The 25789-nt window shown below is 41.8% G+C and overlaps 1 protein-coding gene, 1 long non-coding RNA gene and 1 other non-coding gene across 3 annotated transcripts; 2 read left to right on the top strand and 1 right to left on the bottom strand.

Moving 5' to 3' along the window:
- Window positions 1-1241: 1241 nt before the first annotated feature.
- TRNAG-ACC (transfer RNA glycine (anticodon ACC)) lies at window positions 1242-1314 on the top strand. Its single transcript has one exon. It is a non-coding gene; the product is annotated as a tRNA-Gly (tRNA).
- Window positions 1315-7902: 6588 nt separating this feature from the next.
- Window positions 7903-8399, top strand: LOC130707687 (COX assembly mitochondrial protein 2 homolog). The gene has a single exon (XM_057544066.1). It carries the CDS (start codon window positions 7903-7905, stop codon window positions 8140-8142), a length of 240 nt encoding a protein of 79 aa, XP_057400049.1. The 3' UTR covers window positions 8143-8399.
- A 13663-nt stretch (window positions 8400-22062) lies between these two features.
- LOC130707735 (uncharacterized) lies at window positions 22063-25757 on the bottom strand. Its single transcript, XR_009007758.1, has 3 exons — window positions 25557-25757; window positions 22673-22786; window positions 22063-22326 (listed from the first exon to the last, which is right to left on the bottom strand). It is a non-coding gene; the product is annotated as an uncharacterized LOC130707735 (long non-coding RNA).
- Window positions 25758-25789: the final 32 nt, after the last annotated feature.

Below are 25789 nucleotides of genomic sequence, written 5' to 3'. Positions count from 1 at the left end.
AGAGGTAGGGACAGAGCTGTAAAAGAAAAGAGATTTTGGACTTCCCTGGTGGTGCAGTGGTTAAGAATCCACCTGCCAATGCAGGGGACACAGGTTCAAGCCCTGGTCTGGGAAGATCCCACATGCTGCAGAGCAACAAAGCCCTGCACCATGACTACTGAGCCTCCACTCTAGAGCCCATGCTTGGCAACAAGAGAAGCCACCGCCGTGAGAAGCCTGCACACCGCAAAGAAAAGTAACTTCCACTCGCCACAACTAGAGAAAGCCCACATACAGCAACGAAGACCCAACACAGCCAAAAATAAATAAAATAAAAAATAAATTAATTAAAAAAAAACAGGGATTTTGCATGCTATTGAGGTTAAACTTGTACAAATTCAAGTTAGAGTGTTATAACTTTATGATGTTAGATATAATCCCCATGGTAGCCACAAAGAAACTAGCTAAAGTATATACACAAAAGGAAATGAGAAAGGAATTTAAACATTTCGCTACCAAAAGTTGACTAAAGAACAAAAGACAGGAATTCAGGAAATGAGGGACAAAAAGGCTTAGGGCATATAGAAAACAAATAACACAATGACAGAAGTAAGTCCCTCCTTATCAGTAATTACTTTAAATGTAAGTAGATTAAATTCTCCAATGAAAAGACAGATTGGAAGATTGGAAAAAAAACACATGGCCCAATTATACAAGGGACTCACTTGAAATTCAAAGACACAAACAGGTTGAAAGTGAAAAGATGGAAAAAGATATTCCGTGCAAATAGTAAACAAAAGAGAGCAGGACTGGCTATACAAATATCAGACAAAATAGACTTTATTTATTTATTTTTTAAAATATTTATTTATTTATTTATTTATGGCTGTGTTGGGTCTTTGTTTCTGTGTGAGGGCTTTCTCCAGTTGCGGAGAGTGGGGGCCACTCTTCATTGCGGTGCGCGTGCCTCTCACTATCGCGGCCTCTCTTGTTGCGGCGGAGCACAAACTCCAGATGCGCAGGCTCAGTAGCTGTGGCTCACGGGCCTAGTTGCTCCGTGGCATGTGGGATCTTCCCAGACCAGGGCTCGAACCCGTGTCCCCCACATTGACAGGCAGATTCTCAACCACTGCGCCACCAGGGAAACCCCCAAAATAGACTTTAAATAAAACAAGTTTACAAGAAGCAAAGAAGGACATTATATGTTAATAAAATGTTCAATACAGCGAAAAGATATCACAATTATAAAAATTTATGGGACTTCCCTGGTGGTCCAGTGGTTAAGACTCTGCGCTACCAGTGCAGGGGGCCCGGGTTCAATCCCTGGTCAGGGAACTAGATCTTGCATGCCGCAACTACCCACATGCTGCAACTAAAGATCTCACATGCCACAACTAAAGATCCCACACGTTTCAGTGAAGATCCTGCACATTGCAACAAAGATCCCGCATGCTGCAACAAAGATCCAGCAGACCCAAATAATTAAATAAATAATTTTTTAAAAATTTATGCACCTAATGACAGATCAAATATATGAAGCAAAACTGACAGAATTGAAGGACAAAATAGACAGTTCTATAATAATAGTTGGAGACTTCAATACCCCTCTCACAATAATAGAACAACCAGATAGAGGGTAAGTAAGGAAATCAAGGATTTAAACACAATAAACTAACCAGATCTAATAGAACACTCCACCCAACAACAACAGCATATGCATTCTTTTCAAGTGCACATGGGAAATTTTCCAGGATGGACCATATGTTAGGCCACTAATTAAGTCTCAATAGATTTAAAAGATATCATACAATATATCTTCTCTGACCAAAATGGGATGAAGTTAGAAATCAATAACATAAAGAAAACTGGAAAATTCACAAAATTGTAGAAATTAAACAACATACTTTTAAGCAATCAATGAATCAAAGAAGAAATCAGAAGGCAAATTAGAAAATACTTACAGCCAAATGAAAATGAAAACACAATAACCAACACTTATGGGACTCCCCAAAAATGGTACAAAGGGGGAAATTTATAGCTATAAATGCTTACATTAAAAAAACAAGGAGGGACTTCCCTGGTGGTCCAGGGGTTAAGAATCTGCCTTCCAATGCAAGAGACACAGGTTCGATCCCTGGTCGGGGAAATAAGATCCCACATGCTGTGGGGCAACTAAGTCCATGCACTGCAACTAGAGAGCCCACGAGCCACAACTACTGAGCCTGCGTGCTCTAGAGCCTGCGTGCCACAGCTAGAGAGATGCCTGTGCACCACAATGAAGAGCCCACGTGCCACAACTAAGACCCGACGAAGCCAAAAATAAATAAATAAATATTTAAAAAAATAAAAAACAAGATAAATGGACTTCCCTGGCAGTCCAGTGGTTAAGACTCCAAGCTTCCACTGGAACTAAGATCCCACATTCCATGCAGCCAGAAACAAAAAAACAAAAACAAACAAACAAGAAAGATCTCAAATCAATAACCTAACTTTACAATGTAAGAAACTAGAAAAAGAACAAACTAAATAGAAGGAGGGAAAGGAAGGAAAAGAAAAGGAAAGGAAAGACAAATAAAGATGGAACAGAAATAACTGAAATACACTAGTTCCAGGTCTGGAGTTTTGCCCAAGATCACAGAATTCAGCAGGTGATATAATTAGGACCGGAATCTAATTTCAACTAGATTTTTTTCTAGGGAAAAATATATTTTTTAACTTTTTATTTTATATTGGAGTATAGTTGATTAACAATGTTTTGATAGTTTCAGGTGTACAGCAAAGTGATTCAGTTATACATATACATGTGTCTATTCTTTTTCAAATTCTTTTCCCATGTAGGTTGCTACATAATACTGAGCAGAGCTCCCTGTGCTATACAGTAGGTCTTTCTTGGTTATCCATTTTAAATATAGCAGTGTGTACATGTCAATCCCAAACTCCCTAACTATCCCTTCCCCCGACCCTTCCCTGCTGTTAAAATAACTGAAATACAGATTAGAAAAACAATAGAGAAAAATCGATGAAACCAAAAAGTTGATTCCTCAAAATAATCAACAAAATTGACTAACTTTTAGCTAGTGGACTAAGAAAAAAAGACTCAAATTACTAAAATTGGAAATGAAAGTGGTGACATTACTAATTCTGCAGAAATAAAAAAGATTATAAAGGTATTATGAAAAATTGTATGCCAAAAAATTGGATAACCTAGATGAAATGGAAAATTTCCTAGAAACACAAAACCTACCAAGATTACATCATTAAGAAATAGAAAATCTGAACAGACCTACAACTAGTAAGGGGATTGAATCAGGAATCAAAAATCTACCAACAAAGAAAAGCCATGGACCTGATGGATTCACTGGTGAATGCTCCCAAACATGTAAAGAAGAACTAATACCAATCTTTCTCAAACTTTTCCAAAACATTGAACAGGAGGGATACTTCCTAACTCATTCTGAGGCCAGCATTACCCTGATACAAAAGACAAAAAAAGACACTATAAAAAAACCACAGACCCCGAAGTGGAATTGCTTATGAACACTGATGCAAAAATCCTCAACAAAACACTAGCAAACAGAAATCAGCAGCATACTGGAAGAATTATACACTAAGACCACAAAGGATTTACTCACGGAATGCAAGGATCATTCAACATACAAAATCAATCAATAAGCCACATCAACAGAATGAAGGGAGAAAAACCACACTATCATCTTAATTGATGCAAAAATAAACAAAAAACATAAAAGCATTAGACAAAGTTCAAACATGCTTTCATAATAGAAACACTTAAGAAAATGGGAATAGAAGGAAAGTATTTACACATAACAAAAGCCATATATGAAAAACCCACAGCAAACATAATACTCAATGGTAAGAGACTAAGAGCTTTTCCTGTAAGAGTAAGGCAAGGATGCCCACTTTCACCACGTCTACTCAACATAGTACTAGAAGTTCTAGGCAGAGCAATTTGGCAAGAAAAAAAATAAAAGGCATCTAAGTTGGAAAGGAAGAAGTACCATTATCTCTCTTTGCAAATAATCTTATAAGTTGAAAATCCTAAAGCTCCCACCAAAAAACCCTGTTAGAACTAATAAACGAATTCAGCAAAGTAGCAGGATACTAAGTCAATGCAGAAAATCAGTTGCATTTCTATACGCAATGTGCAATCTGAAAAGAAAATCATAAAAGCAATTCCATTTACAGTAGCATCAAAGAGAATCAAATGCTTAGAAATCGATTTAACCAAGGAGGTGAAAGACTTGTACAGTGAAACATACAAAACACTGCTGAAAGAAATTTAAGAGATATAAATAAATAAAAACACATCCCATATTCATGGATTGGAAGACTTCGTATTGTTAAAATGTCAATATTACCCAAAGTGATCTACAGATTCAATGCAATCCTAAAAAATTTCAATGACTTTTTTTTCAGAGATAGAAAAACCCATCCTAAAATTCATATGGAATCTCAAGGAACCCCAAATAACCAAGACAATCTTGAAAAAGAAGAACAAAGTTGGAGGATTCACACTCTGATTTCAAAACCTACTATAAAGCTACAGTAATCAAAACAGGGTAGTATTGGCATAAAGACAGACATATAGACTACTGGAATAGAATAGAAAACCCAGAAATAAATCCTTTCATATATGGTAAAATGATTTTTAACACGGGAGCCAAGACTATTCAATGCGGAAAAGACAGTCTTTTCAACAAATGGTGCTGGGAAAATTAGATATCCATATGCAAAAAAATGAAGTTAGCTAAAAATGGATCAAGGACATAAATGTAAGACCTAAAGCAATAAACTCTTAGAAGACAACATAGAAGTTTCACAACATTGGATTTGGCAATGATTTCTTAGATATGACACCAAAGGTACAAGAAAAAATAGACAAGCTGAACTTCATGAAAATTAAAAGTGTCAGAGGACACTATCCACAGACTAAAAAGGCAAACCACAGAATGGGAGAAAATATTAGCAAATCATACATGTGATAAGGGATTAACATACAGAATATATAGAAAACTCCCAAAACTCAACAACAACAACAAAAACAACCAGATTTGGAAATGGGCAAAGGAATTGAATAGACATTTCTCCAAAGAACATATACAACTGGCCAACAAGCATATGAAAGATGCTCAACCTCACTAATCATTAGTGAAACACAAATCGAAACTATAATGAGATACCTCACACCCATTAGGATGGCTACTATTTAAAAAAAATACAACACGTGTTGGCAAGGATGTGGAGAATATTTTTTATTGAAGTACAGTTGATTTACAAAGTTATGTTAGTTTCTTTTTTTTATAAATTTATTTATTTATTTATTTTTGGCTGCATTGGGTCTTCATTGCTGTGCACGGGCTTTCTCTAGTTGCGGCAAGTGGCTTCTCATTGTTGTGGCTTCTCTTGCTGCAGAGCACAGGCTCTAGGTGTGTGGGCTCAGTAGTTGTCGCTCGTGGGCTCTAGAGCTCAGGCTCAGTAGTTGTGGCACATGGGCTTAGTTGCTCCACAGCATGTGGGATCTTCCCGACCAGGGCTCAAATCCCTGCATTGACAGGTGGATTCTTAACCACTGCACCACCAGGGAAGTCCCAAAGTCGTGTTAGTTTCTGCTGTACAGCAAAGTGATTCAGTTATACATGCATATATATTCTTTTCCATATTCTTTTCCATTATGGTTTATTACAGGATATTGAATATCATTCCCTACAGTAGGGAACAGTATAGTAGTGCTATACAGTGTTGTTTATCTATTTTATATATAGTAGTTTATATCTGCTAACACCAAACTCCTAATTTATCCCTACCCCCCTTGTCCCCTTTGGTAATCATAAGTTTGTTTTCTGTGTCTGTGAGTCTGTTTCTGTTTTGTTAAATAAGTTCATTTGTGTCATATTTTAGATTCCACATATAAGTGATTATCATATGACATTTGTCTTTCTCTTTCTGACTTACTTCACTTAGTATGATAATCTCTAGGGCCATCCATGTTGCTGCAAATGGCATTATTTCATTCCTTTTTATGGCTGAGTAGTATTCCATAGTATATATATACTGCATCTTCTTTATCCGTTCATCTGTCGATGGACATTTAGGTTGCTTCCATGTCTTGGCTATTGTAAATAGTGCTGCTATGAACACTGGGGTGCATGTATCTTTTTGAATTAGAGTTTTCTCTGGATATATGGCCAGGAGTGGGATTGATGGATCATATGGCAACTCTTTTTTTAGTTTTTTAAGGAACCTCCATACTGTTTTCCATAGTGGCTACACCAATTTACATTCCCATCAACAATGTAGGAGAGTTCCCTTTTAGGATGTGAAGAATTTGGAGCCCTTGTGCACTGTTGGTGGGAATGTAAAATGGTACAGCCACTGTGGAAAATAGTATGGTGGTTCCTCAAAATATTAAAAATAGAATTACCATATGACTCAGCAATTCTACTTCTGGGTATATACACAAAAGAATTTAAAGCAGGTTCTCAGAGAGATATTTGTACACCCATGTGAATAATGCTGCTATTAAACAATAGCTAAAATGTGAAAGCAACCTAAGTGTCCATTGACGGATGAATAAATAAGAAAAATTGGTATATGCATACAATGGTATATTATTCAGCCTTAAAAAGGAAGGAAAGAAAGTTGGCAGAAGAGTAAGAAGTGGAGATCACCTTCCTCCCCACAAATACATCAGAAGTACACCTACATGAGGAACAACTCCTACAGAAGACCTACTGAACGCTGGCAGAAGACCTCAAACCTCCCAAAAGGCAAGAAACTCCCCACGTACCTGAGTAGGGAAAAGAAAAAAGAAAAAACAGAGACAAAAAAATAGGGATGGGACCTGCACCAGTGGGAGGGAGCTGTGAAGCAGGAAAGGTTTCCACACACTAGGAAGCCCCTTCGAGGACGGAGACTGCGGGTGGCCGAGGGGGGAAGCTTAGGAGCCACGGAGGAGAGCACAGCCACAGAGGTGCGGAGGGCAAAGCAGAGAGATTCCCGCACAGAGGATCGGTGCCGACCAGCACTCACCAGCCCGAGAGGCTTGTCTGCTCACTCTCCGGGATGGGTGGGGGCTGGGAGCTGAGGCTCCGGCTTCGGAGGTCAGACCCCAGGGAGAAGACTGGGGTTGGCTGCGTGAACACAGCCTGAAGGAGCCTAGTGCACCACAGCTGGCCGGGAGTGTGTCCGGGAAAAGGTCTGAAACAGCCGAAGAGGCAAGAGACGTTTTCTTCCCTCTTTGTTTCCTGGTGCGTGAGAAGAAGGCATTCAGAGCGCCGCCTAAACGAGCTCCAGAGACAGACGTCAGCCACAGCTATCAGCGCGGACCCCAGAGACGGGCATGAGACACTAAGGCTGCTGCTGCCGCCACCAAGAAGCCTGTGTGCAAGCACAGGTCACTATCCACACCGCCCCTCCCGGGAGCCTGTGCAGCCCGCCACTGCCAGGGTCCCGTGATCCAGGGACAACTTCCCTGGGAGAACACACGGCGCACCTCAGGCTGGTGCAACGTCATGCGAGCCTCTGCCGCCGCAGGCTCGCCCCGCCTCTGTACCCCTCCCTCCCCCTGGCCTGAGTGAGCCAGAGTCCCCCAGTCAGCTGCTACTTTAACCCCGTCCTGTCTGAGTGGGAACAGATGCCCTCAGGCGACATCCACACAGAGGCGGGGCCGAATCCAAAGCTGAACCCCAGGAGCTGTGCGAACAAAGAAGAGAAAGGGGGGGCTGGCCGAGCGGGGTCAGGCGTGGAGGGCGCGGAACCTTCGCCACCCGGAGCTGTCCCGGCTCCAGCGCTCTGGCCGCCGGCTTTTGGGTGCAGCGTCTTCGCCGGTGAATACCGCTTCCGCTCTCCGGGTGTGGCCGCCAGTCGGGTTGCTCTGCTGTGCTCCATCTCCTTCTCCTAAAGATGCATCCTGACTTATCTCCACACTTGCATACTGAAGAATGCAACGTCTTGATTAACTTGCTTAAGGAATGTCACAAAAATCACAGCATTCTGAAATTTTTTGGTCATTGCAATGATCTTGATCGGGAGATGAGAAAATGCTTGAAGAATGAGTACATGGAAAAGAGGAACAAGAGCAGGGAGCGTGGCAACGCAATGCGAAAGAGACTTTTTAATCCTCCAGAGGAATCTGAAAAATAGATCATATTTTCACTGGATGCCTTGGCTGAGAGAAGACCCAAAGACTCTTGGGTGGTAGCTGAAGGAATCCCGTTGCATTTGGTCTCCAGAATCCTTTGAATGGAAAGTGACCCATGAGAAATCGAGCCTTGGAGAAGTATGGAAGCCCTGGATCCGGAATGTTGGTTGGGCAGAGCTGTTAGAACTCTCTCTCCTCTTCCAGCGCACCTGAGACTTCTAACGTGTTTGTTCCCTTTGCCTGTGGCCCGTTGACATTTGAGTAACTTATCTCCCTCAATAAAATCATTGATTCTAAAAAAAAAAAAAAAAAGAAGAGAAAGGGAAATCTCTCCCAGCAGCCTCAGGAGCAGCGGATTAAATCTCCACAATCAACTTGATGTACCCTGCATCTGTGGAATACCTGAATAGACAAGGAATCATCCCAAATTGAGGTGGTGGACTTTGGGAGCAATGATATATATATATTTTTCCTTTTTCTCTTTTTCTGTGTGGATGACAGGGTCTTGGTGCTCTGGCCGGGTGTCAGGCCTGTGCCTCTGAGGTGGGAGAACCGAGTTCAGGACACTGGTCCACCAGAGACCTCCCAGCTCCACGTAATATAAAATGGCAAAAAACTCCCAGAGATCTCCATCTCAAGGCCAAGACCCAGTTCCACTCAACGACCAGCAAACTACAGTGCTGGACACCCTATGCCAAACAACTATCAAGACAGGAACACAACCCCACCCATTAGCAGAGAGGCTCCCTAAAATCATAATAAGGTCACAGACACCCCAAAACACACCACCAGACACGGACCTGCCCATCAGAAAGACAAGATACAGCCTCATCCACTAGAACACAGGCACTAGTCCCCCCGACCAGGAAGCCTACACAACCAACTGAAACAACCTTAGCCCCTGGGGTCATCAAAAACGATGGGAACAACGAACTTGCAGCCAGCAAAAAGGAGCCCCCAAACACAGTAAGGTAAGCAAAATGAGAAGACAGAGAAACACACAGCAGATGAAGGAGCAAAGTAAAAACCCACCAGACCAAATAAATGAAGAGGAAATACGCAGTCTACCTGAAAAAGAATTCAGAATAATGATAGTAAAGATGATCCAAAATCTTGGAAATAGAATGGAGAAAATACAAGAAACATTTAACAAGGACCTAGAAGAACTAAAGAGTAAAAAAACCATGATGAACAACACAATAAAAGAAATTTAAAATTCTCTAGAAGGAATCAATAGCAGAATAACTGAGGCAGAAGAACGGATAAGTGACCTGGAAGATAAAATAGTGGAAATAACTACTGCAGAGCAGAATAAAGAAAAAAGAATGAAAAGAATTGAGGACAGTCTCAGAGACCTCTGGGACAACATTAAACGCACCAACATTAGAATTATAGGGGTCCCAGAAGAAGAAGAGGAAAAGAAACGGACTGAGAAAATATTTGAAGAGATTATCATTGAAAACTTCCCTAATATGGGAAAGGAAATAGTTAATCAAGTCCAGGAAGCGCAGAGAGGCCCATACAGGATAAATCCAAGGAGAAACATGCCAAGACACATATTAATCAAATTATCAAAAATTAAATACAAAGAAAAAAATATTAAAAGCAGCAAGGGAGGGGCTTCCCTGGTGGCGCAGTGGTTGGGAATCTGCCTGCCAATGCAGGGGAGGCGGGTTCGAGCCCTGGTCTGGGAGGATCCCACGTGCCGTGGAGCAGCTGGGCCCATGAGCCACAGTTGCTGAGCCTGCGCGTCTGGAGCCTGTGCTCCGCAACAAGAGAGGCCGCGATAATGAGAGGCCCGCGCACCGCGATGAAGAGTGGCCCCCACTTGCCGCAACTGGAGAAAGCCCTCACACAGAAACGAAGACCCAACACAGCCATAAATAAATAAATAAATAAATAAACAAACAAACCCAAATTAAGAAAAAAAAAAGCAGCAAGGGAAAAACAACAAATAACATACAAGGGAATCGCCATAAGGTTAACAGCTGATCTTTCAGCAGAAACTCTGCAAGCCAGACGGGAGCAGCAGGACATATTTAAAGTGATGAAAGGGAAAAACCTACAACCAAGATTACTCTACCCAGCAAGGATCTCATTCAGATTCGACGGAGAAATTAAAACCTTTACAGACAAGCAAAAGCTAAGAGAATTCAGCACCACCAAACCAGCTTTACCACAAATGCTAAAGGAACTTCTCTAGGCAGGAAACACTAGAGAAGGAAAAGACCTACAATAACAAACCCAAAACAATTAAGAAAATGGTAATAGGAACATACATATCGATAATTAACTTAAATGTAAATGGATAAATGCTCCCACCAAAAGACATAGACTGGCTGAATGGATACAAAAACAAGACCCATATATATGCTGTCTACAAGAGACCCACTTCAGACCTAGGGACATACAGACTGAAAGTGAGGGGATGGAAAAAGATATTCCATGCAAATGGAAATCAAAAGAAAGCTGGAGTAACAATTCTCATATCAGACAAAATAGACTTTAAAATAAAGACTATTACAAGAGACAAAGAAGGACACTACATAATGATCAAGGGATCAATCCAAGAAGAAGATATAACAATTGTAAATATTTATGCACCCAACATAGGAGCACCTCAATACATAAGGCAAATGTTAAAAGGGAAAATCGACAGTAACACTATCATAGTAGGGGACTTTAACATCCCACTTTCACCAATGGACAGATCATCCAAAATGAAAATAAATAAGGAAACACAAGCTTTAAATGATACATTAAACAAGATGGACTTAATTGATATTTATAGGACATTACATCCAAAAATATCAGAATACACTGTCTTCTCAAGTGCTCATGGAACATTCTCCAGGATAGATCATATCTTGGGCCACAAATCAAGCCTTGGTAAATTTAAGAAAACTGAAATCGTATCAAGTATCTTTTCTGACGACAATGCTATGAGACCAGATATCAATTACAGGAAAAAATCTGTAAAAAATACAAACATATGGAGGCTAAACAATACATTACTTAATAACCAAGAGATCACTGAACAAATCAAAGAGGGAATCAAAAAATACCTAGAAACAAATGGCAATGAAAACACGACGACCCAAAACCTATGGGATGCCGCAAAAGCAGTTATAACAGGGAAGTTTATAGCAATACAATGCTACCTTAAGAAACAAGAAACATCTCAAATAAACAACCTAACCTTACACCTAAAGCAATTAGAGAAAGAAGAACAAAAAAACCCCAAAGTTAGCAGAAGGAAAGAAATCATAAAGATCAGATCAGAAATAAATGAAAAAGAAATGAAGGAAACAATAGCAAAGATCAATAAAACTAAAAGCTGGTTCTTTGAGAAGATAAACAAAATTGATAAACCATTAGCCAGACTCACCGAGGAAAAAAAGGGAGAAGACTCAAATCAATAAAATTAGAAATGAAAAGGGAGAAGTAACAACTGACACTGCAGAAATACAAAGGATCATGAGAGATTACTACAAGCAACTATATGCCAATAAAATGGACAACCTGGAAGAAATGGACAAATTCTTAGAAAAGCACAACCTTCCGAGACTGAAACAGGAAGAAGTAGAAAATATAAACAGACCAATCACAAGCACTGAAATTGAAACTGTGATTAAAAATCTTCCAACAAACAAAACCCCAGGACCAGATGGCTTCACAGGCGAATTCTATCAAACATTTAGAGAAGAGCTAAAACTCAACTCTTCTCAACTCTCAAACTCTTCCAAACTCAAACTCTTCTCAAACTCTTCCAAAATATAGCAGAGGGAGGAACACTCCCAAACTCATTCTACGAGACCACCATCACCCTGATACCAAAACCAGACAAAGATGTCACAAAGAAAGAAAACTACAGGCCAATATCACTGATGAACACAGAGGCAAAAATCCTCAACAAAATACTAGCAAACAGAATCCAACAGCACATTAAAAGGATCATACACCATGATCAAGTGGGGTTTATCCCAGGAATGCAAGGATTCTTCAATATACGCAAATCAATCAATGTGATACACCATATTAACAAACTGAAGAATAAAAACCATATGATCATCTCAATAGATGCAGAAAGCTTTCGACAAAATTCAACACCCATTTATGATAAAAACCCTCCAGAAAATAGGCATAGAAGGAACTTACCTCAACATAATAAAGGCCATATATGACAAACCCTCAACCAACATCATCCTCAATGGTGAAAAACTGAAACCATTTCCTCTAAGATCAGGAACAGGACAAGGTTGCCCACTCTCACCATTATTATTCAACATAGTTTTGGACGTTTTAGCCACAGCAATCAGATAAGAAAAAGAAATAAAAGGAATCCAAATCAGAAAAGAAGAAGTAAAGCTGTCACTGTTTGCGGATGACATGATACTATACATAGAGAATCCTAAAACTGCCACCAGAAAACTGCTAGAGCTAATTAATGAATATGGTAAAGTTGCAGGCTACAAAATTAATGCACAGAAATCTCTTGCATTCCTATACACTAATGATGAAAAATCTGAAAGAGAAATTATGGAAACACTCCCTTTTACCACTGCAGCAAAAAGAATAAAATACCTAGGAATAAACCTACCTAAGGAGACAAAAGACCTGTATGCGGAAAACTATAAGACACTGATGAAAGAAATTAAAGATGATACAAACAGATGGAGAGATATACCATGTTCTTGGATTGGAAGACTCAACGTTGTGAAAATGACTATACTACCCAAAGCAATCTACAGGTTCAATGCAATCCCTATCAAACTACCAATGGCATTTTTCACAGAACTAGAACAAAAAATTTCACAATTTGTATGGAAACACAAAAGACTCCGAATAGGGGCTTCCCTGGTGGCACAGTGGTTGAGAATCTGCCTGCTAATGCAGGGGACACGGGTTCGAGCCCTGGTCTGGGAAGATCCCACATGCCGCGGAGCAACTGGGCCCGTGAGCCACAACTACTGAGCCTGCGCATCTGGAGCCTGTGCTCCGCAATGGGAAGGGCCGCGATAGTGAAAGGCCCGCGCACCGCAATGAAGAGTGGCCCCCGCTTGCCACAACAAGAGAAAGCCCTCGCACAGAAACGAAGACCCAACACAGCAAAAATAAATAAATAAATAAATTTAAAAAAAAAAAAAAAAAAAAAAAGACTCCGAATAGCCAAAGCAATCTTGAGAAAGAAAAACGGAGTTGGAGGAATCAGGCTCCCTGACTTCAGACTATACTACAAAGCTACAGTAATCAAGATAGTATGGTACTGGCACAAAAACAGAAATATAGATCAATGGAACAGGATAGAAAGCCCAGAGATAAACCCACGCACATATGGTCACCTTATTTTTGATAAAGGAGGCAAGAATATACAATGAAGAAAAGACACCCTCTTCAGTAAGTGGTGCTGGGAAAACTGGACAGCTACATGTAAAAGAATGAAATTAGAACACCTGCTAACACCATACACAAAAATAAACTCAAAATGGATTAAAGACCTAAATATAAGGCCAGACACTATAAAACTCTTAGAGGAAAACATAGGCAGAACACTCTATGACATAAATCACAGCAAAATCCTTTTTGACCCACCTCCTAGAGAAATGGAAATAAAAACAAAAATAAACAAATGGGACCTAATGAAACTTAAAAGCTTTTGCACAGCAAAGGAAAACCATAAACAAGACAAAAAGACAACCCTCAGAATGGAAGAAAATATTTGCAAGGAAACAACTGACAATGGATTAATCTCCAAAATTTACAAAGAGCTCATGCAGCTCAATATCAAAAAAACAAACACCCCAATCCAAAAATGGGCAGAAGACCTAAATAGACATTTCTCCAAAGAAGATATACAGATTGCCAACAAACACATGAAAGAATGCTCAACATCATTAATCATTAGAGAAATGCAAATCAAAACGACAATGAGATATCACCTCACACCAGTCAGAATGGCCATCATCAAAAAATCTACAAACAATAAATGCTGAGAGGGTGTGGAGAAAAGGGAACCCTCTTGCACTGTTGGTGGCAATGTAAATTGATAGAGCCACTATGGAGAACAGTATGGAGGTTCCTTAAAAAACTAAAAATAGAACTACCATACGACCCAGCAATCCCACTACTGGGTATATACCCTGAGAAAACCATAATTCAAAAAGAGTCATGTACCATAATTTTCATTGCAGCTCTATTTACAATAGCCAGGACATGGATGCAACCTAAGTGTCCATCGAGAGATGAATGGATAAAGAAGATGTGGCACATATACACAATGGAATATTACTCAGCCATAAAAAGAAACGAAATTGAGTTATTTGTAGTGAGGTGGATGGACCTAGAGTCTGTCATACAGAGTGAAGTAAGTCAGAAAGAGGAAACCAAATACCGTATGCTAACACATATATATGGAATCTAAAAAAAAAAATGGTCATGAAGAATCTAGGGGCTGGACGGGAATAAAGATGCAGACCTACGTCAAGAGAATGCACTTGAGAACACGGGGAGCGGGAAGGGTAAGCTGGGACAAAGTGAGAGAGTGGCATGTACATATATACACTACCAAATGTAAAACCAATAGCTAGTGGGAAGCAGCCGCATAGCACAGAGAGATGAGCTCGGTGCTTTGTGACCACCTAGAGGGGTGGGATAGGGAAGGTGGGAGGGAGGGAGACGCAAGAGGGAAGAGATATGGGGATATATGTATATGTATAGCTGATTCACTTTGTTATAAAGCAGAAACTAACACACCATTGTAAAGCAATTATACTCCAATAAAGATGTTTAAAAAAAAAAGGAAGGAAATTCTGCAGTATGCTACAATGTGGGTGAAACTTGAGGACATTATACTAAGTGAAATAAGCCAGTCACAAAAAGGCAAATACTGAATGATTCCACTTACATGAGATACTTACGTAATAGGGAAGAACAAATCTGACTCCATATTGGATCCGTTTCTTTTACTTTGTAAAAGTTTCTTTTACTTTGCATTCTATTGCTTTTGCTACAAGTTAATCACTAAAGGGATGTTGCCTATAGCTTATAGTATACATAATAGCCCATCATGGGGAACCCTGCCTCCCATGCAATGAGCATTGAGCTAAAATACCTTTGTTTAGCTCACAGAAAACATTCTGATCAGGCCCACCTGTGAATGGCTGCAGTAAGGAAGAAATTAACACCTCCCCTCAGGCACCTGGCCAGAATCAGGAAATATTTGCAACAACTCATCGCCCTTTTACTTTACCTCCTCACCTCTCCCTCTTCATTCTGTGAAAGAAACTAACGTCCAAAGCCGGGTAAGATGGTTCTTTGGGACAGTAGTCCGCCATCTTCTCAGTCTGCTGGCTTTCCAAATAAAGTCACTATTCCCTGCCCCAACAACTTGTCTCTTGATTTACTGACCTGTCGTGCAGCAAGCAGCACAAGCTTGGAGTCAGTAACACTTAGGGTAGTAAAAATTATAAAGACAGAAAGTAGAATGTTGGTTGATACGGGCCAGGGGAAGGGGAGAATGGGGAGATTTTGTTTAATGGGTAGAGAGTTTGTTTTGCAAGATGAACAGGGTCATGGGGATGGATGCTGCTGATGGGTGCACAACAACGTGACGGTATTTAATACCACAGAATTATATACTTTAAAAATGGGTAAATGGTAAATTTTATGTTACTGTATTTTACCACAATGAAAAAGAATTTTCCCTTCTCAACTCTTATATTTGGTAACCCTATAGTTTGTTTAAGAAAGGCAGAAAAAGGACTTCCCTGGTGGCGCAGTGGTTAAGAATCCATCTGCCAATGAAGGCAACACAGGTTCGAGCCCTGGTCCAGGAAGATCCCACATGCCGTGGAGCACCTAAGCCCGTGTGCCACAACTACTGAGCCTGCGCTCTAGAGCCCATGAGCCACAACTACTGAAGCCCGCATGCCGCAACTATTAAAGCCCATGTGCCTAGAGCACGTGCTCTGCAACAAGAGAAGCCACCACAATGAGAAGCCCGCGCACCGTAACGAAGAGTAGCCCCCGCTCGCCGCAACTAGAGAAAGCCTCATGCAGCAACGAAGACTCAATGCAGCAAAAATTGATTAATTAATTTTTTAAAAAGGCAAAAAAAAATACTTGATTCTTTCCCTTACCAGGTTTAGAATAAAAGTTGAATCACTAACATCCTCCAAAGGTCATCAACTTGTTTCTTCTAAATAAATAGAACGACAGGCTTGACCTGGATAACTATCAACTCAGAGCTCTCATAGCTTAACATAGTTGATGTGTTTCAATTCATAGCAGTTCTTTTTGATGCTTGAAATATTATATTTTGTCCAGCGAGAGGCTCTTCAAAGACAGGATTTAAAGAAACCCTCTTCTCCTGCCCCTGGAAAGTAGAATAGGCAGAAAATCAGACACAGAATTGAATCATAAGGATGGCAGAAGTGCAAAGGAGACTGCATGATCAACCGTAATTGATCTCCTATCCTAAATGCAGGGTCCCTGATAGAAAAGTAATGGGATCCAGATACCTGGTATGGGAAAATTTGAATGGATACACTCGAGAACATTGAACCTCCAGTTTTCCCTGAACGTGCTAGGCTAGAAGCAGCCCCCCACCCCAAACCCTAATAAGCAGAACAGCCTCTTGCTGCCTGGAGACTAGGTGAAGACCTTCCCTGAGGTGGGTACCTTACAGAATGATAAAGTGTGCCCTTCTCATTGCTGCCCCACATTGCCACCAGACCAATAACTACGGTCAGTCATCATCACGGCCCAAGATCACAAGTACAGTCCTGCTCTGGGCGTAACAGTTTATTCACCAAAAGAGTTTCAGGAGCTAATATATACTGAAAGAAATTGGGAGAGGAGGTATAAGAGAAGACAAGGGTGTTGGGCCAAGAGTAGAATAAAAGGTTGTATACATGAGAATTTATTGACCTGGGAGCACTCTCCTGTGACTAAGAATTTAGTGCCCTGTCAACAACACCTGGAGCTCTAACATGCTGCTGGAATGGCTCCTTGAAGGCTGGACATGACGTTTGCTGCAGTAAATTAGGTGGAGATCATATAACTACTTTCCCAAAGAATCAAGGAAGGACATTCCCAGAAACTGACATGAGGGCGTCAAAGGCTATGCTTTGGGAGTAAGGAAGATTCCCTAGGCATAAGGAAAAAATGGGAAAAAACACACCCTAACAAAACCTAAACCAAGCCTTGACATACATGGTCAAGTTAATCCATTAGTAATTTAATTGCTGGCCAGAACAAAACTCAGCACTATTTAGAGTACAGTAACACAATCCAAATCTCTACAATGTATGTTCAATGTCCAGCATATAAAAAAATATTTATGGGACTTCCTTGGTGGCACAGTGGTTAAGACTCCATCCTCCCAATGCAGGGGGCCCAGGTTCAATGCTTGGTCAGGGAACTAGATCCCACATGCATGCTGCACCTAAGAGTTCACATGCTACAACTAAGGAGCCAGCGAGCCACAACTAAGGAGCCCACATGCTGCAACTAAGGAGCCCAAGTGCTGTAACTAAGACCCGGCTCAACCAATATAAAACAAACAAATAAATAAATAAATAAAATTTACTAGACATGTGAAGCAGAAAGAAAATGTATCCTAAAATTAAGAGAAAAACCAGTCAACACAAGCAGACTCATAAATGGCTGAGATATCAGAATTAGGAGACAAGGGCATAAAAAAAAATCACATTAAATACATTGAAGAGCTTAGAGGAATAATTTCTTTTAGCTTAAGTATGTCCCAAATAATGCATGGGACACAGTTATACTAAAAAAAACATATTCCTTGTTTATTAGAATTCTAAATTTCACTGTGCATTCTGTATTTTACCTAGCAACCCTACCCCAATGCCAATCAGGAGAAGAGTCCAAAGCCCCAGCCTCCTGCAGGTGGCCTGGTGGGGGGCAATTGTACATTGGATGGATTTGAGATGCTCAGTCATTTACTATGTCAATTTTTGCCAGACCTGTGTACTGTTTATTTTTTTACTTAATATTTTAATTTAAATCAATTCTTTTTCAGTTTTCATTTTTTAACTTATCTGAAATCATCATAGATTCAGGGATTTCAAAGATATTGCAGCGAGGTTCTGTGTACCCTTCACTTTGTTTCCTCCAATGGTTACATATAAGTATAGTACAATATCAAAACAATACCAAATGTATAGTTCTATGTCATTTTATCACATGTAGATGTGTGTAACCACCTATGATCAAGATTCAGAACTATTTCATCACTACAAAGAGCTCCCTCTGCTACTGGTTTGTAGTCACACCTTACCTTCCGCCCTCCCACCATCCCTATCCCCTGGCAACCACTGATCTGCTTTCCATCTCTATAATTTTGTCATTTCAAGACTGCTATATAAACGGAATCATATGCTATTGACCTTTTGAGATTGGCTTTTTTTTTCTATTCAGCACAATACCCTTGAGACCCATCCAAGTTGTTGCTTGTATCAATAGCTTGTCCCTATTTATTGCTGAATAGTGTGAAAATAAAGGGAAATCTCACTAAAATGGAGTCAGAAGGCCAGAAGGGGGAGCTCTTGCACAGTACCACTCCATGTCAATTACAGGAAGAATTGTCAATTACAGACCCCAACAGGAAAAGATGTACATTGTATCTTCTACAAGACATCGACTACCTCCCCAACTCAGCCAAACAGAAACCACCATCACCCTGAACTCTCACTTTTCTCCAACGGACTTTCATTCAGAACAAACCCTCTTAATTTCCTCCTTTTACTCTATAAAATAATGTTCCTCTCCTTTGTTTGTTGGACTTGCTTATGACTTTTGCTGTAGCTTGCTTATCCAGAATTGCAATTCCTCTGCCATTTCCAAATAAACCCATTTTTGCTAGTAAAATAACTTTCTTTCTAAGGTCAACAATAGTAGTTTGTAGTATGGATATAAAACAGTTTGCTTCACCATCATTCGAGGGATATTTGGCTGTTTCCAGTTTGGGGCTCTTACAAATAAATCTGCCATGAATAATCATATATAGGGTTTTGTGCAGGCATAAGTTTTTATCTTTCTGTGATAAATGCCCAGGAGTGCAATTGCTAGGTCATATTAGGTATATGTTTAGTTTTTAAAAGAAACTGCCAAACTATTTTCCAGAGTGTTTGTACCATTTTATATTCCTATCAGCAACATATGAGAGATCCAGTTTCATCTGTATTGATATTGTCACTACTTTTTAGTTCACTACCTTTTAGTTCAGCTGTTCTAATAAGTACGTAGTTCTCTTACCATGGTCTGAATTTGCATTTCCCTAATGGTTAGTGATGTTGAACATCTACTCCTTTTTAAAACCTAAACAAATGTATTTAAAAAGGCAATTTGGTAAGTGATTCTCAGAGTGTGGTCCCTGAACCAGCAGCAACAACATCACCTGGGAACTTATTAGAAATGTAAATTATCAGGCTCCACCTCAGATCTACTGAATCAGAAACCCTGGGGAGGGGATTCCCTGGCAGTCCAGTGGTTAGGACTCAGCGCTTTCACTACCGAGGGCCCGGATTTGATCCCTGGTTGGGAAACTAAGACCCCACAAGCCACACAGCACGGCCAAAACAAACAAACAAACAACAAATGTGGTTTAATAAGCTCTTCAAGTGGAAAATCGGTATCATTTACTACAAATAGAAGGTAACTATAAGAATGAATGCATTTGTATACCACCTAAAATCATCTTGTGTACCAACAGGTTCACACACCATATTTCGGGCAGGGCCCATTCATTACTCAGCTCTGGGCACTCCATTCACACAGATTATGACAAGAATACCCTTCCTCCTCCCCCTGGAGTTGTGCAGTGCACAGCCTGCCCAGCTTTATGTGGCAGTTCTGACTTTCAGACACTGATCCAGTACTACCCACACCCTTAATTTGACCAAGAAAATCGAGGCTCTGAGGAGGGCAGAGACTTACCCAAGGTCACCCAGCAGCCTGGTTAGTCTCCTCTTCCAGTGCTCTCACCGCTGCTGGAAACCAGGGCAGGGCCCGCACAATTCCTAGCCTATTCAAAGCCTGCCACTAGTCACCGCTGAGTGAAAAATTAGGTTCCAAAACAGAATATAGGGTAGGATACTATTTTATAAAGCTTATTTTCACATTTGCTAAAAGGAAAAACGCTATTCCTCCACACTGAATACTCTGACATCAAACGTGTGGGTTTCTCCCCATACCAACCAATTCTCCAGCTGAGTGTCCTACAATTCAATTCAGTTCTGACACTGTCTACCCGAAGATAGCATCAGACCACACAGGATAAGGCTCAGTCCCACAAGACTGCCCCTTACTTCAGACACCAATCGCCAAGTAGTCGGTCCCCTGGTCGGTCCAACTTGACTGCAAATCAGGGTCCTCACAACCCCTTCCTCGGGTTAGATAATTTGCTACAACAGCCCACAGAAGCTAGGCAAATACTTACGCTCACCAATTTACTATATAATAAAGGATATGTAAATCCTTTCGCGAGGATCCATTGGAGGGCAAGTCTGGTGCCAGCAGCCGCGGTAATTCCAGCTCTAATCCTGCCAGTAGCATATGCTTGTCTCAAAGATTAAGCCATGCATGTCTAAGTACGCACGGCCGGTACAGTGAAACTGCGAATGGCTCATTAAAGGATATGATAAAGGATACAGATAAACAGCCAGATGAAGAGACACATAGGGCAAAGTCTGGGGGGGTCCCGAGCACAGGAGCTTCTGTCCCCGTGGGGTTGGGGTGTGGTTCACAGATCATTATAGAGGCTTCATCATGTAGGCAGAATCAACAGTTAATTCACTCTGCAGCCCCTCTCCAAGCTTCTAATCATGGCTTGGTCTTCCTGGCGACCAGCCCCCATCCTGAAGCTACCCAGGAGCCCACCCAGAGTCACCTCATTAGAACAAAAGAGGCTCCTACTGCCCAGGAAACTCCAAGGGATTTAGGAGCTCTGTGTCAGGAACCCACGGTGAAGACCAAATGTACATTTCTTACTGGGTCAGAGTTGCGTATGCATGGGAAAAAAGTCAGAAAGGGCTGTTAGAGTAGTTATTTGGGGAGAGAAGGGGTTTACTGATTTTTGTTTGTTTCTTTAACTTCTCTGTATTTTGTGATTTTTATTGCAATAATCTTTAGTTATATAATTCAAAGGTACCAACTATCATTTTGAAAAATCAACATGAAGCCATTACCTGTGATCCAGCCAGGGCCTGCAGTTGGCAGGGTCAGGAAGCCTTCCAGATAGAGCAGGGCCTGCTGCCACCCCAGTTTCACAAGCTGGGCTCTGCCTGGACACCCTTGTCCCGTGGTCGCCCGCCCACACCCCCTCCACATTCACACCTACCATCACCTCCTGTGAGTGAGGCCTTCCCCTTCTCAACCCTGGGTGCCCATACAATCAGAAGACATCTGAGTCTGCCTGTCTGTCTGTCTCTAAACAGAGAGGGAAGGGACTTCCCTGGTGGTCCATTGGTTAAGTCTCCGCGCTCCCAATGCAGGGGGTCTGGGTTCAATCCCTGGTCAGGGGACCAGATCCCACATGTTGCAACAAAAAATCCCGTGTGCCACAACTAAGACCCGGCACAAATAAATAAATATTAAACAAAAAAACAAAAAACTACCAACAGAGATGGGGAAACTCCTCAGTGTGGGCACCCTGCTTGACCTATCACCCCAGAGCCTGACATAGAGAAAGAGACAGTGAGTATTTGGTAAATGAGTGAATGAAGGTGGAACTAACCCCAAAGAAGGTGATTTCCTAAGACCTTTCTCCAACAGGTGCGACCAGTTCCCCTTTCAGCAGCCTCCTGGACAGGGAACCTAGTGTGAGGAGTAGCGGGTACAGAGCCCAATGTTTGCTGGGGTTTTTTAAATTATTTATTTATTTTTGGCTGTGTTGGATCTTCCTTGCTGCATGCGGGCTTTCTCTAGTTGCGGTGAGCGGTGGCTACTCTTCATTGCGGTGCACGGGGTTCTCATTGGGTGGCTTCTCTTGTTGCAGAGCATGGGCTCCAGGCATGTGGGCTTCAGTAGCTGTGGCCCGTGGGCTCAGTAGTTGTGGCTCGCGGGCTCTAGGGCGTAGGCTCAGTAGTTGTGGCACATGGGCTTAGCTGCTCCACGGCATGTGGGATCTTCCCGGACCAGGGCTCGAACCTGTGTTCCCTGCACTGGCAGGCAGATTCTTAACCACTTCGCCACCAGGGAAGTCCCCAAAGCCCACTGTTTTCTGAAGCCTGGAGAGGCAGGCTGGATGGACACGGGGCTTGAGGTGGGGTCTGGGGAGGCAGAGCTGCTGCGGGGCCGCTAGGAGGTTGCCAGTCTCACAGAGGTCAGTCCTTGGGTCCCCCCTTGCCCGCAGCTGTGGCTGTACTGTGCGGTGTGGGAAGGCCTGGCTGAGGGTGAAGATGCACAGGGACTTGTCTGGGACTGGCCCCCTGGTCCAGCCCGAGGAACTGACCCTGGACCGTGGGCCTGCGCCCCCAGCCCCTCAGACCCCCTCAAGGAGACACTCACCTCTGATGTGGGGCTGCACAAGTTTGGCAGGCAAGAGAGAAAGGCGAGGGCCTGGGCATCAGAAGCCAAAAAATCACATCCTGGCCAGAGGCTGGACCGGACTCCCATGATGATCTGTGGGGCAAAAGGATAGGGTCTTCAACTAGCCCAGGGTCCCAGGGCTCTGGTCAGGGCTCTTGTCTTATGGGCTCAGTAACTTGGGCTGCCCCTCACAGCGCTGACCTGGGGCTTTCTCTCAGGCAGGCAGGAGGTCAGACAGATGAGGCCTGAGCTCCCCTGCTTGCCTCCACCTCCTTACGAAGCCTTCCTCTCTCCACCTGTGAGGTGTGTGCGGCTGGGACAAGCAGGCGCTCACCTGTGGACCTCTGACTCCTCTGCACCAGGTGGGCCTGGAGAGCCTGGTCTACATACAATGCTCCAGCACACTCCACTAGCCACCGACCACCTTTTAATTCTTTGCTACTGGGGACCGTCCTACACCTTGTAGGATGTTTAGCAGTATCCCTGGCTTCTGCTCTCTGCCTTCTGGATGTCAGCAGCACTCCCTAGTTGTGATAACTAAGAGTATCTCCAGACATTGCCAAATATCCCCCCAGAAGACAAAATCACCCCCAGTTGAGAACCCCTGGCCTTAACACCTCTAGGACAATGTTGGGTCACAATAATGAGAGTGCGTTACTGATTCTGACTTTAACGGGAATACGTCTAGTATTAAAATATACACTAGTGGGACCTCCCTGGTGGTCCAGTGGCTAAGACTTCCTAATGCAGGGGGCCCGGGTTCGGTCCCCGGTCAGGGAACTAGATCCCACATGCTGCAACTAAAGATCTTGCACATGGCAAGGAAGATCCCATTGTGCTGCAACTAAGACCTGGCGCAGCTAAATAAATAAAATATTTAAAAATATATATATACACTAGTATCTGTATACTCCTGTCCAGGGCTAGTACACAAGTATACTCTATCAAAGTTTAACTTGCAAAAATGAAAAACATGACTTTCATACAAGTGAAGGAATGCATGTCAAATATTTTATTCAATTAATGAGGGAACAGTAAGATGGTAAAGCTAACTTGAAGGACATTCTGAGAAGTATTTCTAGTGCACTGGCAAAGGCATTTTGAAGTGTGTGCTAAGTTAGAGACAAAAGCTGATAATTTCCCATGGGGCAATAAAACTGTAATCTTTGGGGTTAACTTTTCTATTGGACAGAAATCTGTGGGTTAACATATAATTTCTCAGGTACATTTTCCTAAATGAGTGGTTTTCAAAGTGTAGTCCTCAAACTGGAAATCTCAGCACACCTGGGAACTTGTTGGAAATGCAAATTTTCAAGTCCCATCTGAGACCTATTTAATGAAAAACTCTGGGGGTGGGGCCCAACACTGTTTTAACAAGCCCAGCAGATGATCCTGATACACTGTAAAGTCTGAGAACCACTGCTCTTAATAGGCAAATAATCTTTATTTGTGAAACAAATCTGTGAGACAATGCTCCAGTATGACATTAAAAGGACATGTCACCCACCTTTTTGCCTTATTTCCAAATTTAAATAATTTGTCTTTTTGATATTTGCTGTTTTGTTTTTCAAATACTCTATCAACTTAAGGCAGTTTTCATCTATTACTAATTTTTTCTTTTTTCTTTTTAATAAAAAAAATGGTTTCCCAAATTTATCAGTTCTTTTCTTCTTTAACCTACTGAGATGATGAAATACAAATGGAACTATCCTTATACTCTTAAAATAAAAATTTTTATTGATATGGTGTATTGTAACACACTCTTGACTTCAACATGCTGATGTTTATGATTTTTAAAAAGCTCTTTATAAGTGAGATCAATTTTAGCAGGAATTAGCTTTCCATCTCTTTCTATTTAGGGAGCAGTTTAATTGCCATAGGCTCTATCTGTACTTTGAAAGCTTGAAAGCCTGCAACAATAAAACAAGCGGGGCCTAGTGTAAGGGTGAGGGGCATGGAATTGAAGACAGATCTCAAACTGTTCAATTTCTTCTTTGGTTATTGGTCTATTCTCTAGTGTATTTTTGTTGTTGCTATTTTGGTTTTTTTGTTTTTCCCTATTCAAGTGAACATGGGAAACTTAAGTTTTCCTAGACTAGCCATTAGCTCAAACTCTCAAGTAAGCAGACTAATGCAATTTAAAGCAACCTATTTTTCTCCCATTAGGTTGGGAAAAATTAAGATAAACATCTGATGTTGGTGAAGCTGCAAAACAGTTCTCCTGAGCGTGTCAAATGTTACAGGCCTTTTTGCTAGGCACCTTAAGGGATTCATCAAAATGAAATAAAATACCTAGGCACTTGAAGGAGATATCTGGGGTACTGGTAATGTTTCCTTATTTGGGTGCTGGTTACATGGGGTATATGGTTTATGAAAATTCATTAAGGGGCTTCCTTGGTGGTGCAGTGGTTAAGAATCCGCCTGCCAGTGCAGGGGACACGGGTTCCAGCCCTGGTCAGGGAAGATCCCACATGCCACAGAGCAACTAAGCCCGTGCGCCACAACTACTGAGCCTGAGCTCTAGAGCCCGCGAGCCACAACTACTGAGCCCACGAGGCACAACTACTGAAGCCCGCGTGCCTAGAGCCTGTGCTCCGCAACAAGAGAAGCCACCGCAATGAGAAGCCCGCGCACCACAACAAAGAGTAGCCCCCACTCGCTGCAACAAGAGAAAGCCCGCGCACAGCAACGGAAGACACAACGCAGCCAATAAATAAATTAATTAGTTATTTAAAAAAAAGAAAATTCATTAAGCTCTGTGTTTACACTACGTACAATTTCCTGTATGTGCATTCTATTCCAATAAATTTTTAAAATATGTCTTTTGCCACAGCCCACAGCTGTATGTAATGGCATTGCTTACAAACATGGAGACGACCTGAATACCCCGGCAGAACGGAAGGCTCCCGCTCCCTTAAGGCGAACAAATTAAACGGCTTCCACTCCCTCTTCCTACTGCTTTGGTTCTGTTCTCAGTTAACCTGGGGGTTGGCGCTGGTCCTTGCCAGGGAAGGGTTCTGGGGACTGAGAAAGCGACCCGGTATTCCGCCCCAGCAGCTCAGAGCTGCGCGACTTGCTCCCGCCCCGATCCGACAG

Source organism: Balaenoptera acutorostrata, chromosome 3 (genome assembly GCF_949987535.1).
Source record: "Balaenoptera acutorostrata chromosome 3, mBalAcu1.1, whole genome shotgun sequence".
In the NCBI taxonomy this organism is placed as follows: Eukaryota; Metazoa; Chordata; class Mammalia; order Artiodactyla; family Balaenopteridae; genus Balaenoptera; species Balaenoptera acutorostrata.
Note: the sequence above shows the minus strand (reverse complement) of the source record. Positions and strands in the feature narration are given on the sequence as shown.

Bases quoted from the DNA above. Each gene is read 5' to 3' on its own strand.
- LOC130707687 (XM_057544066.1), top strand. From the start codon at position 7,903: ATGCATCCTGACTTATCTCCACACTTGCATACTGAAGAATGCAACGTC.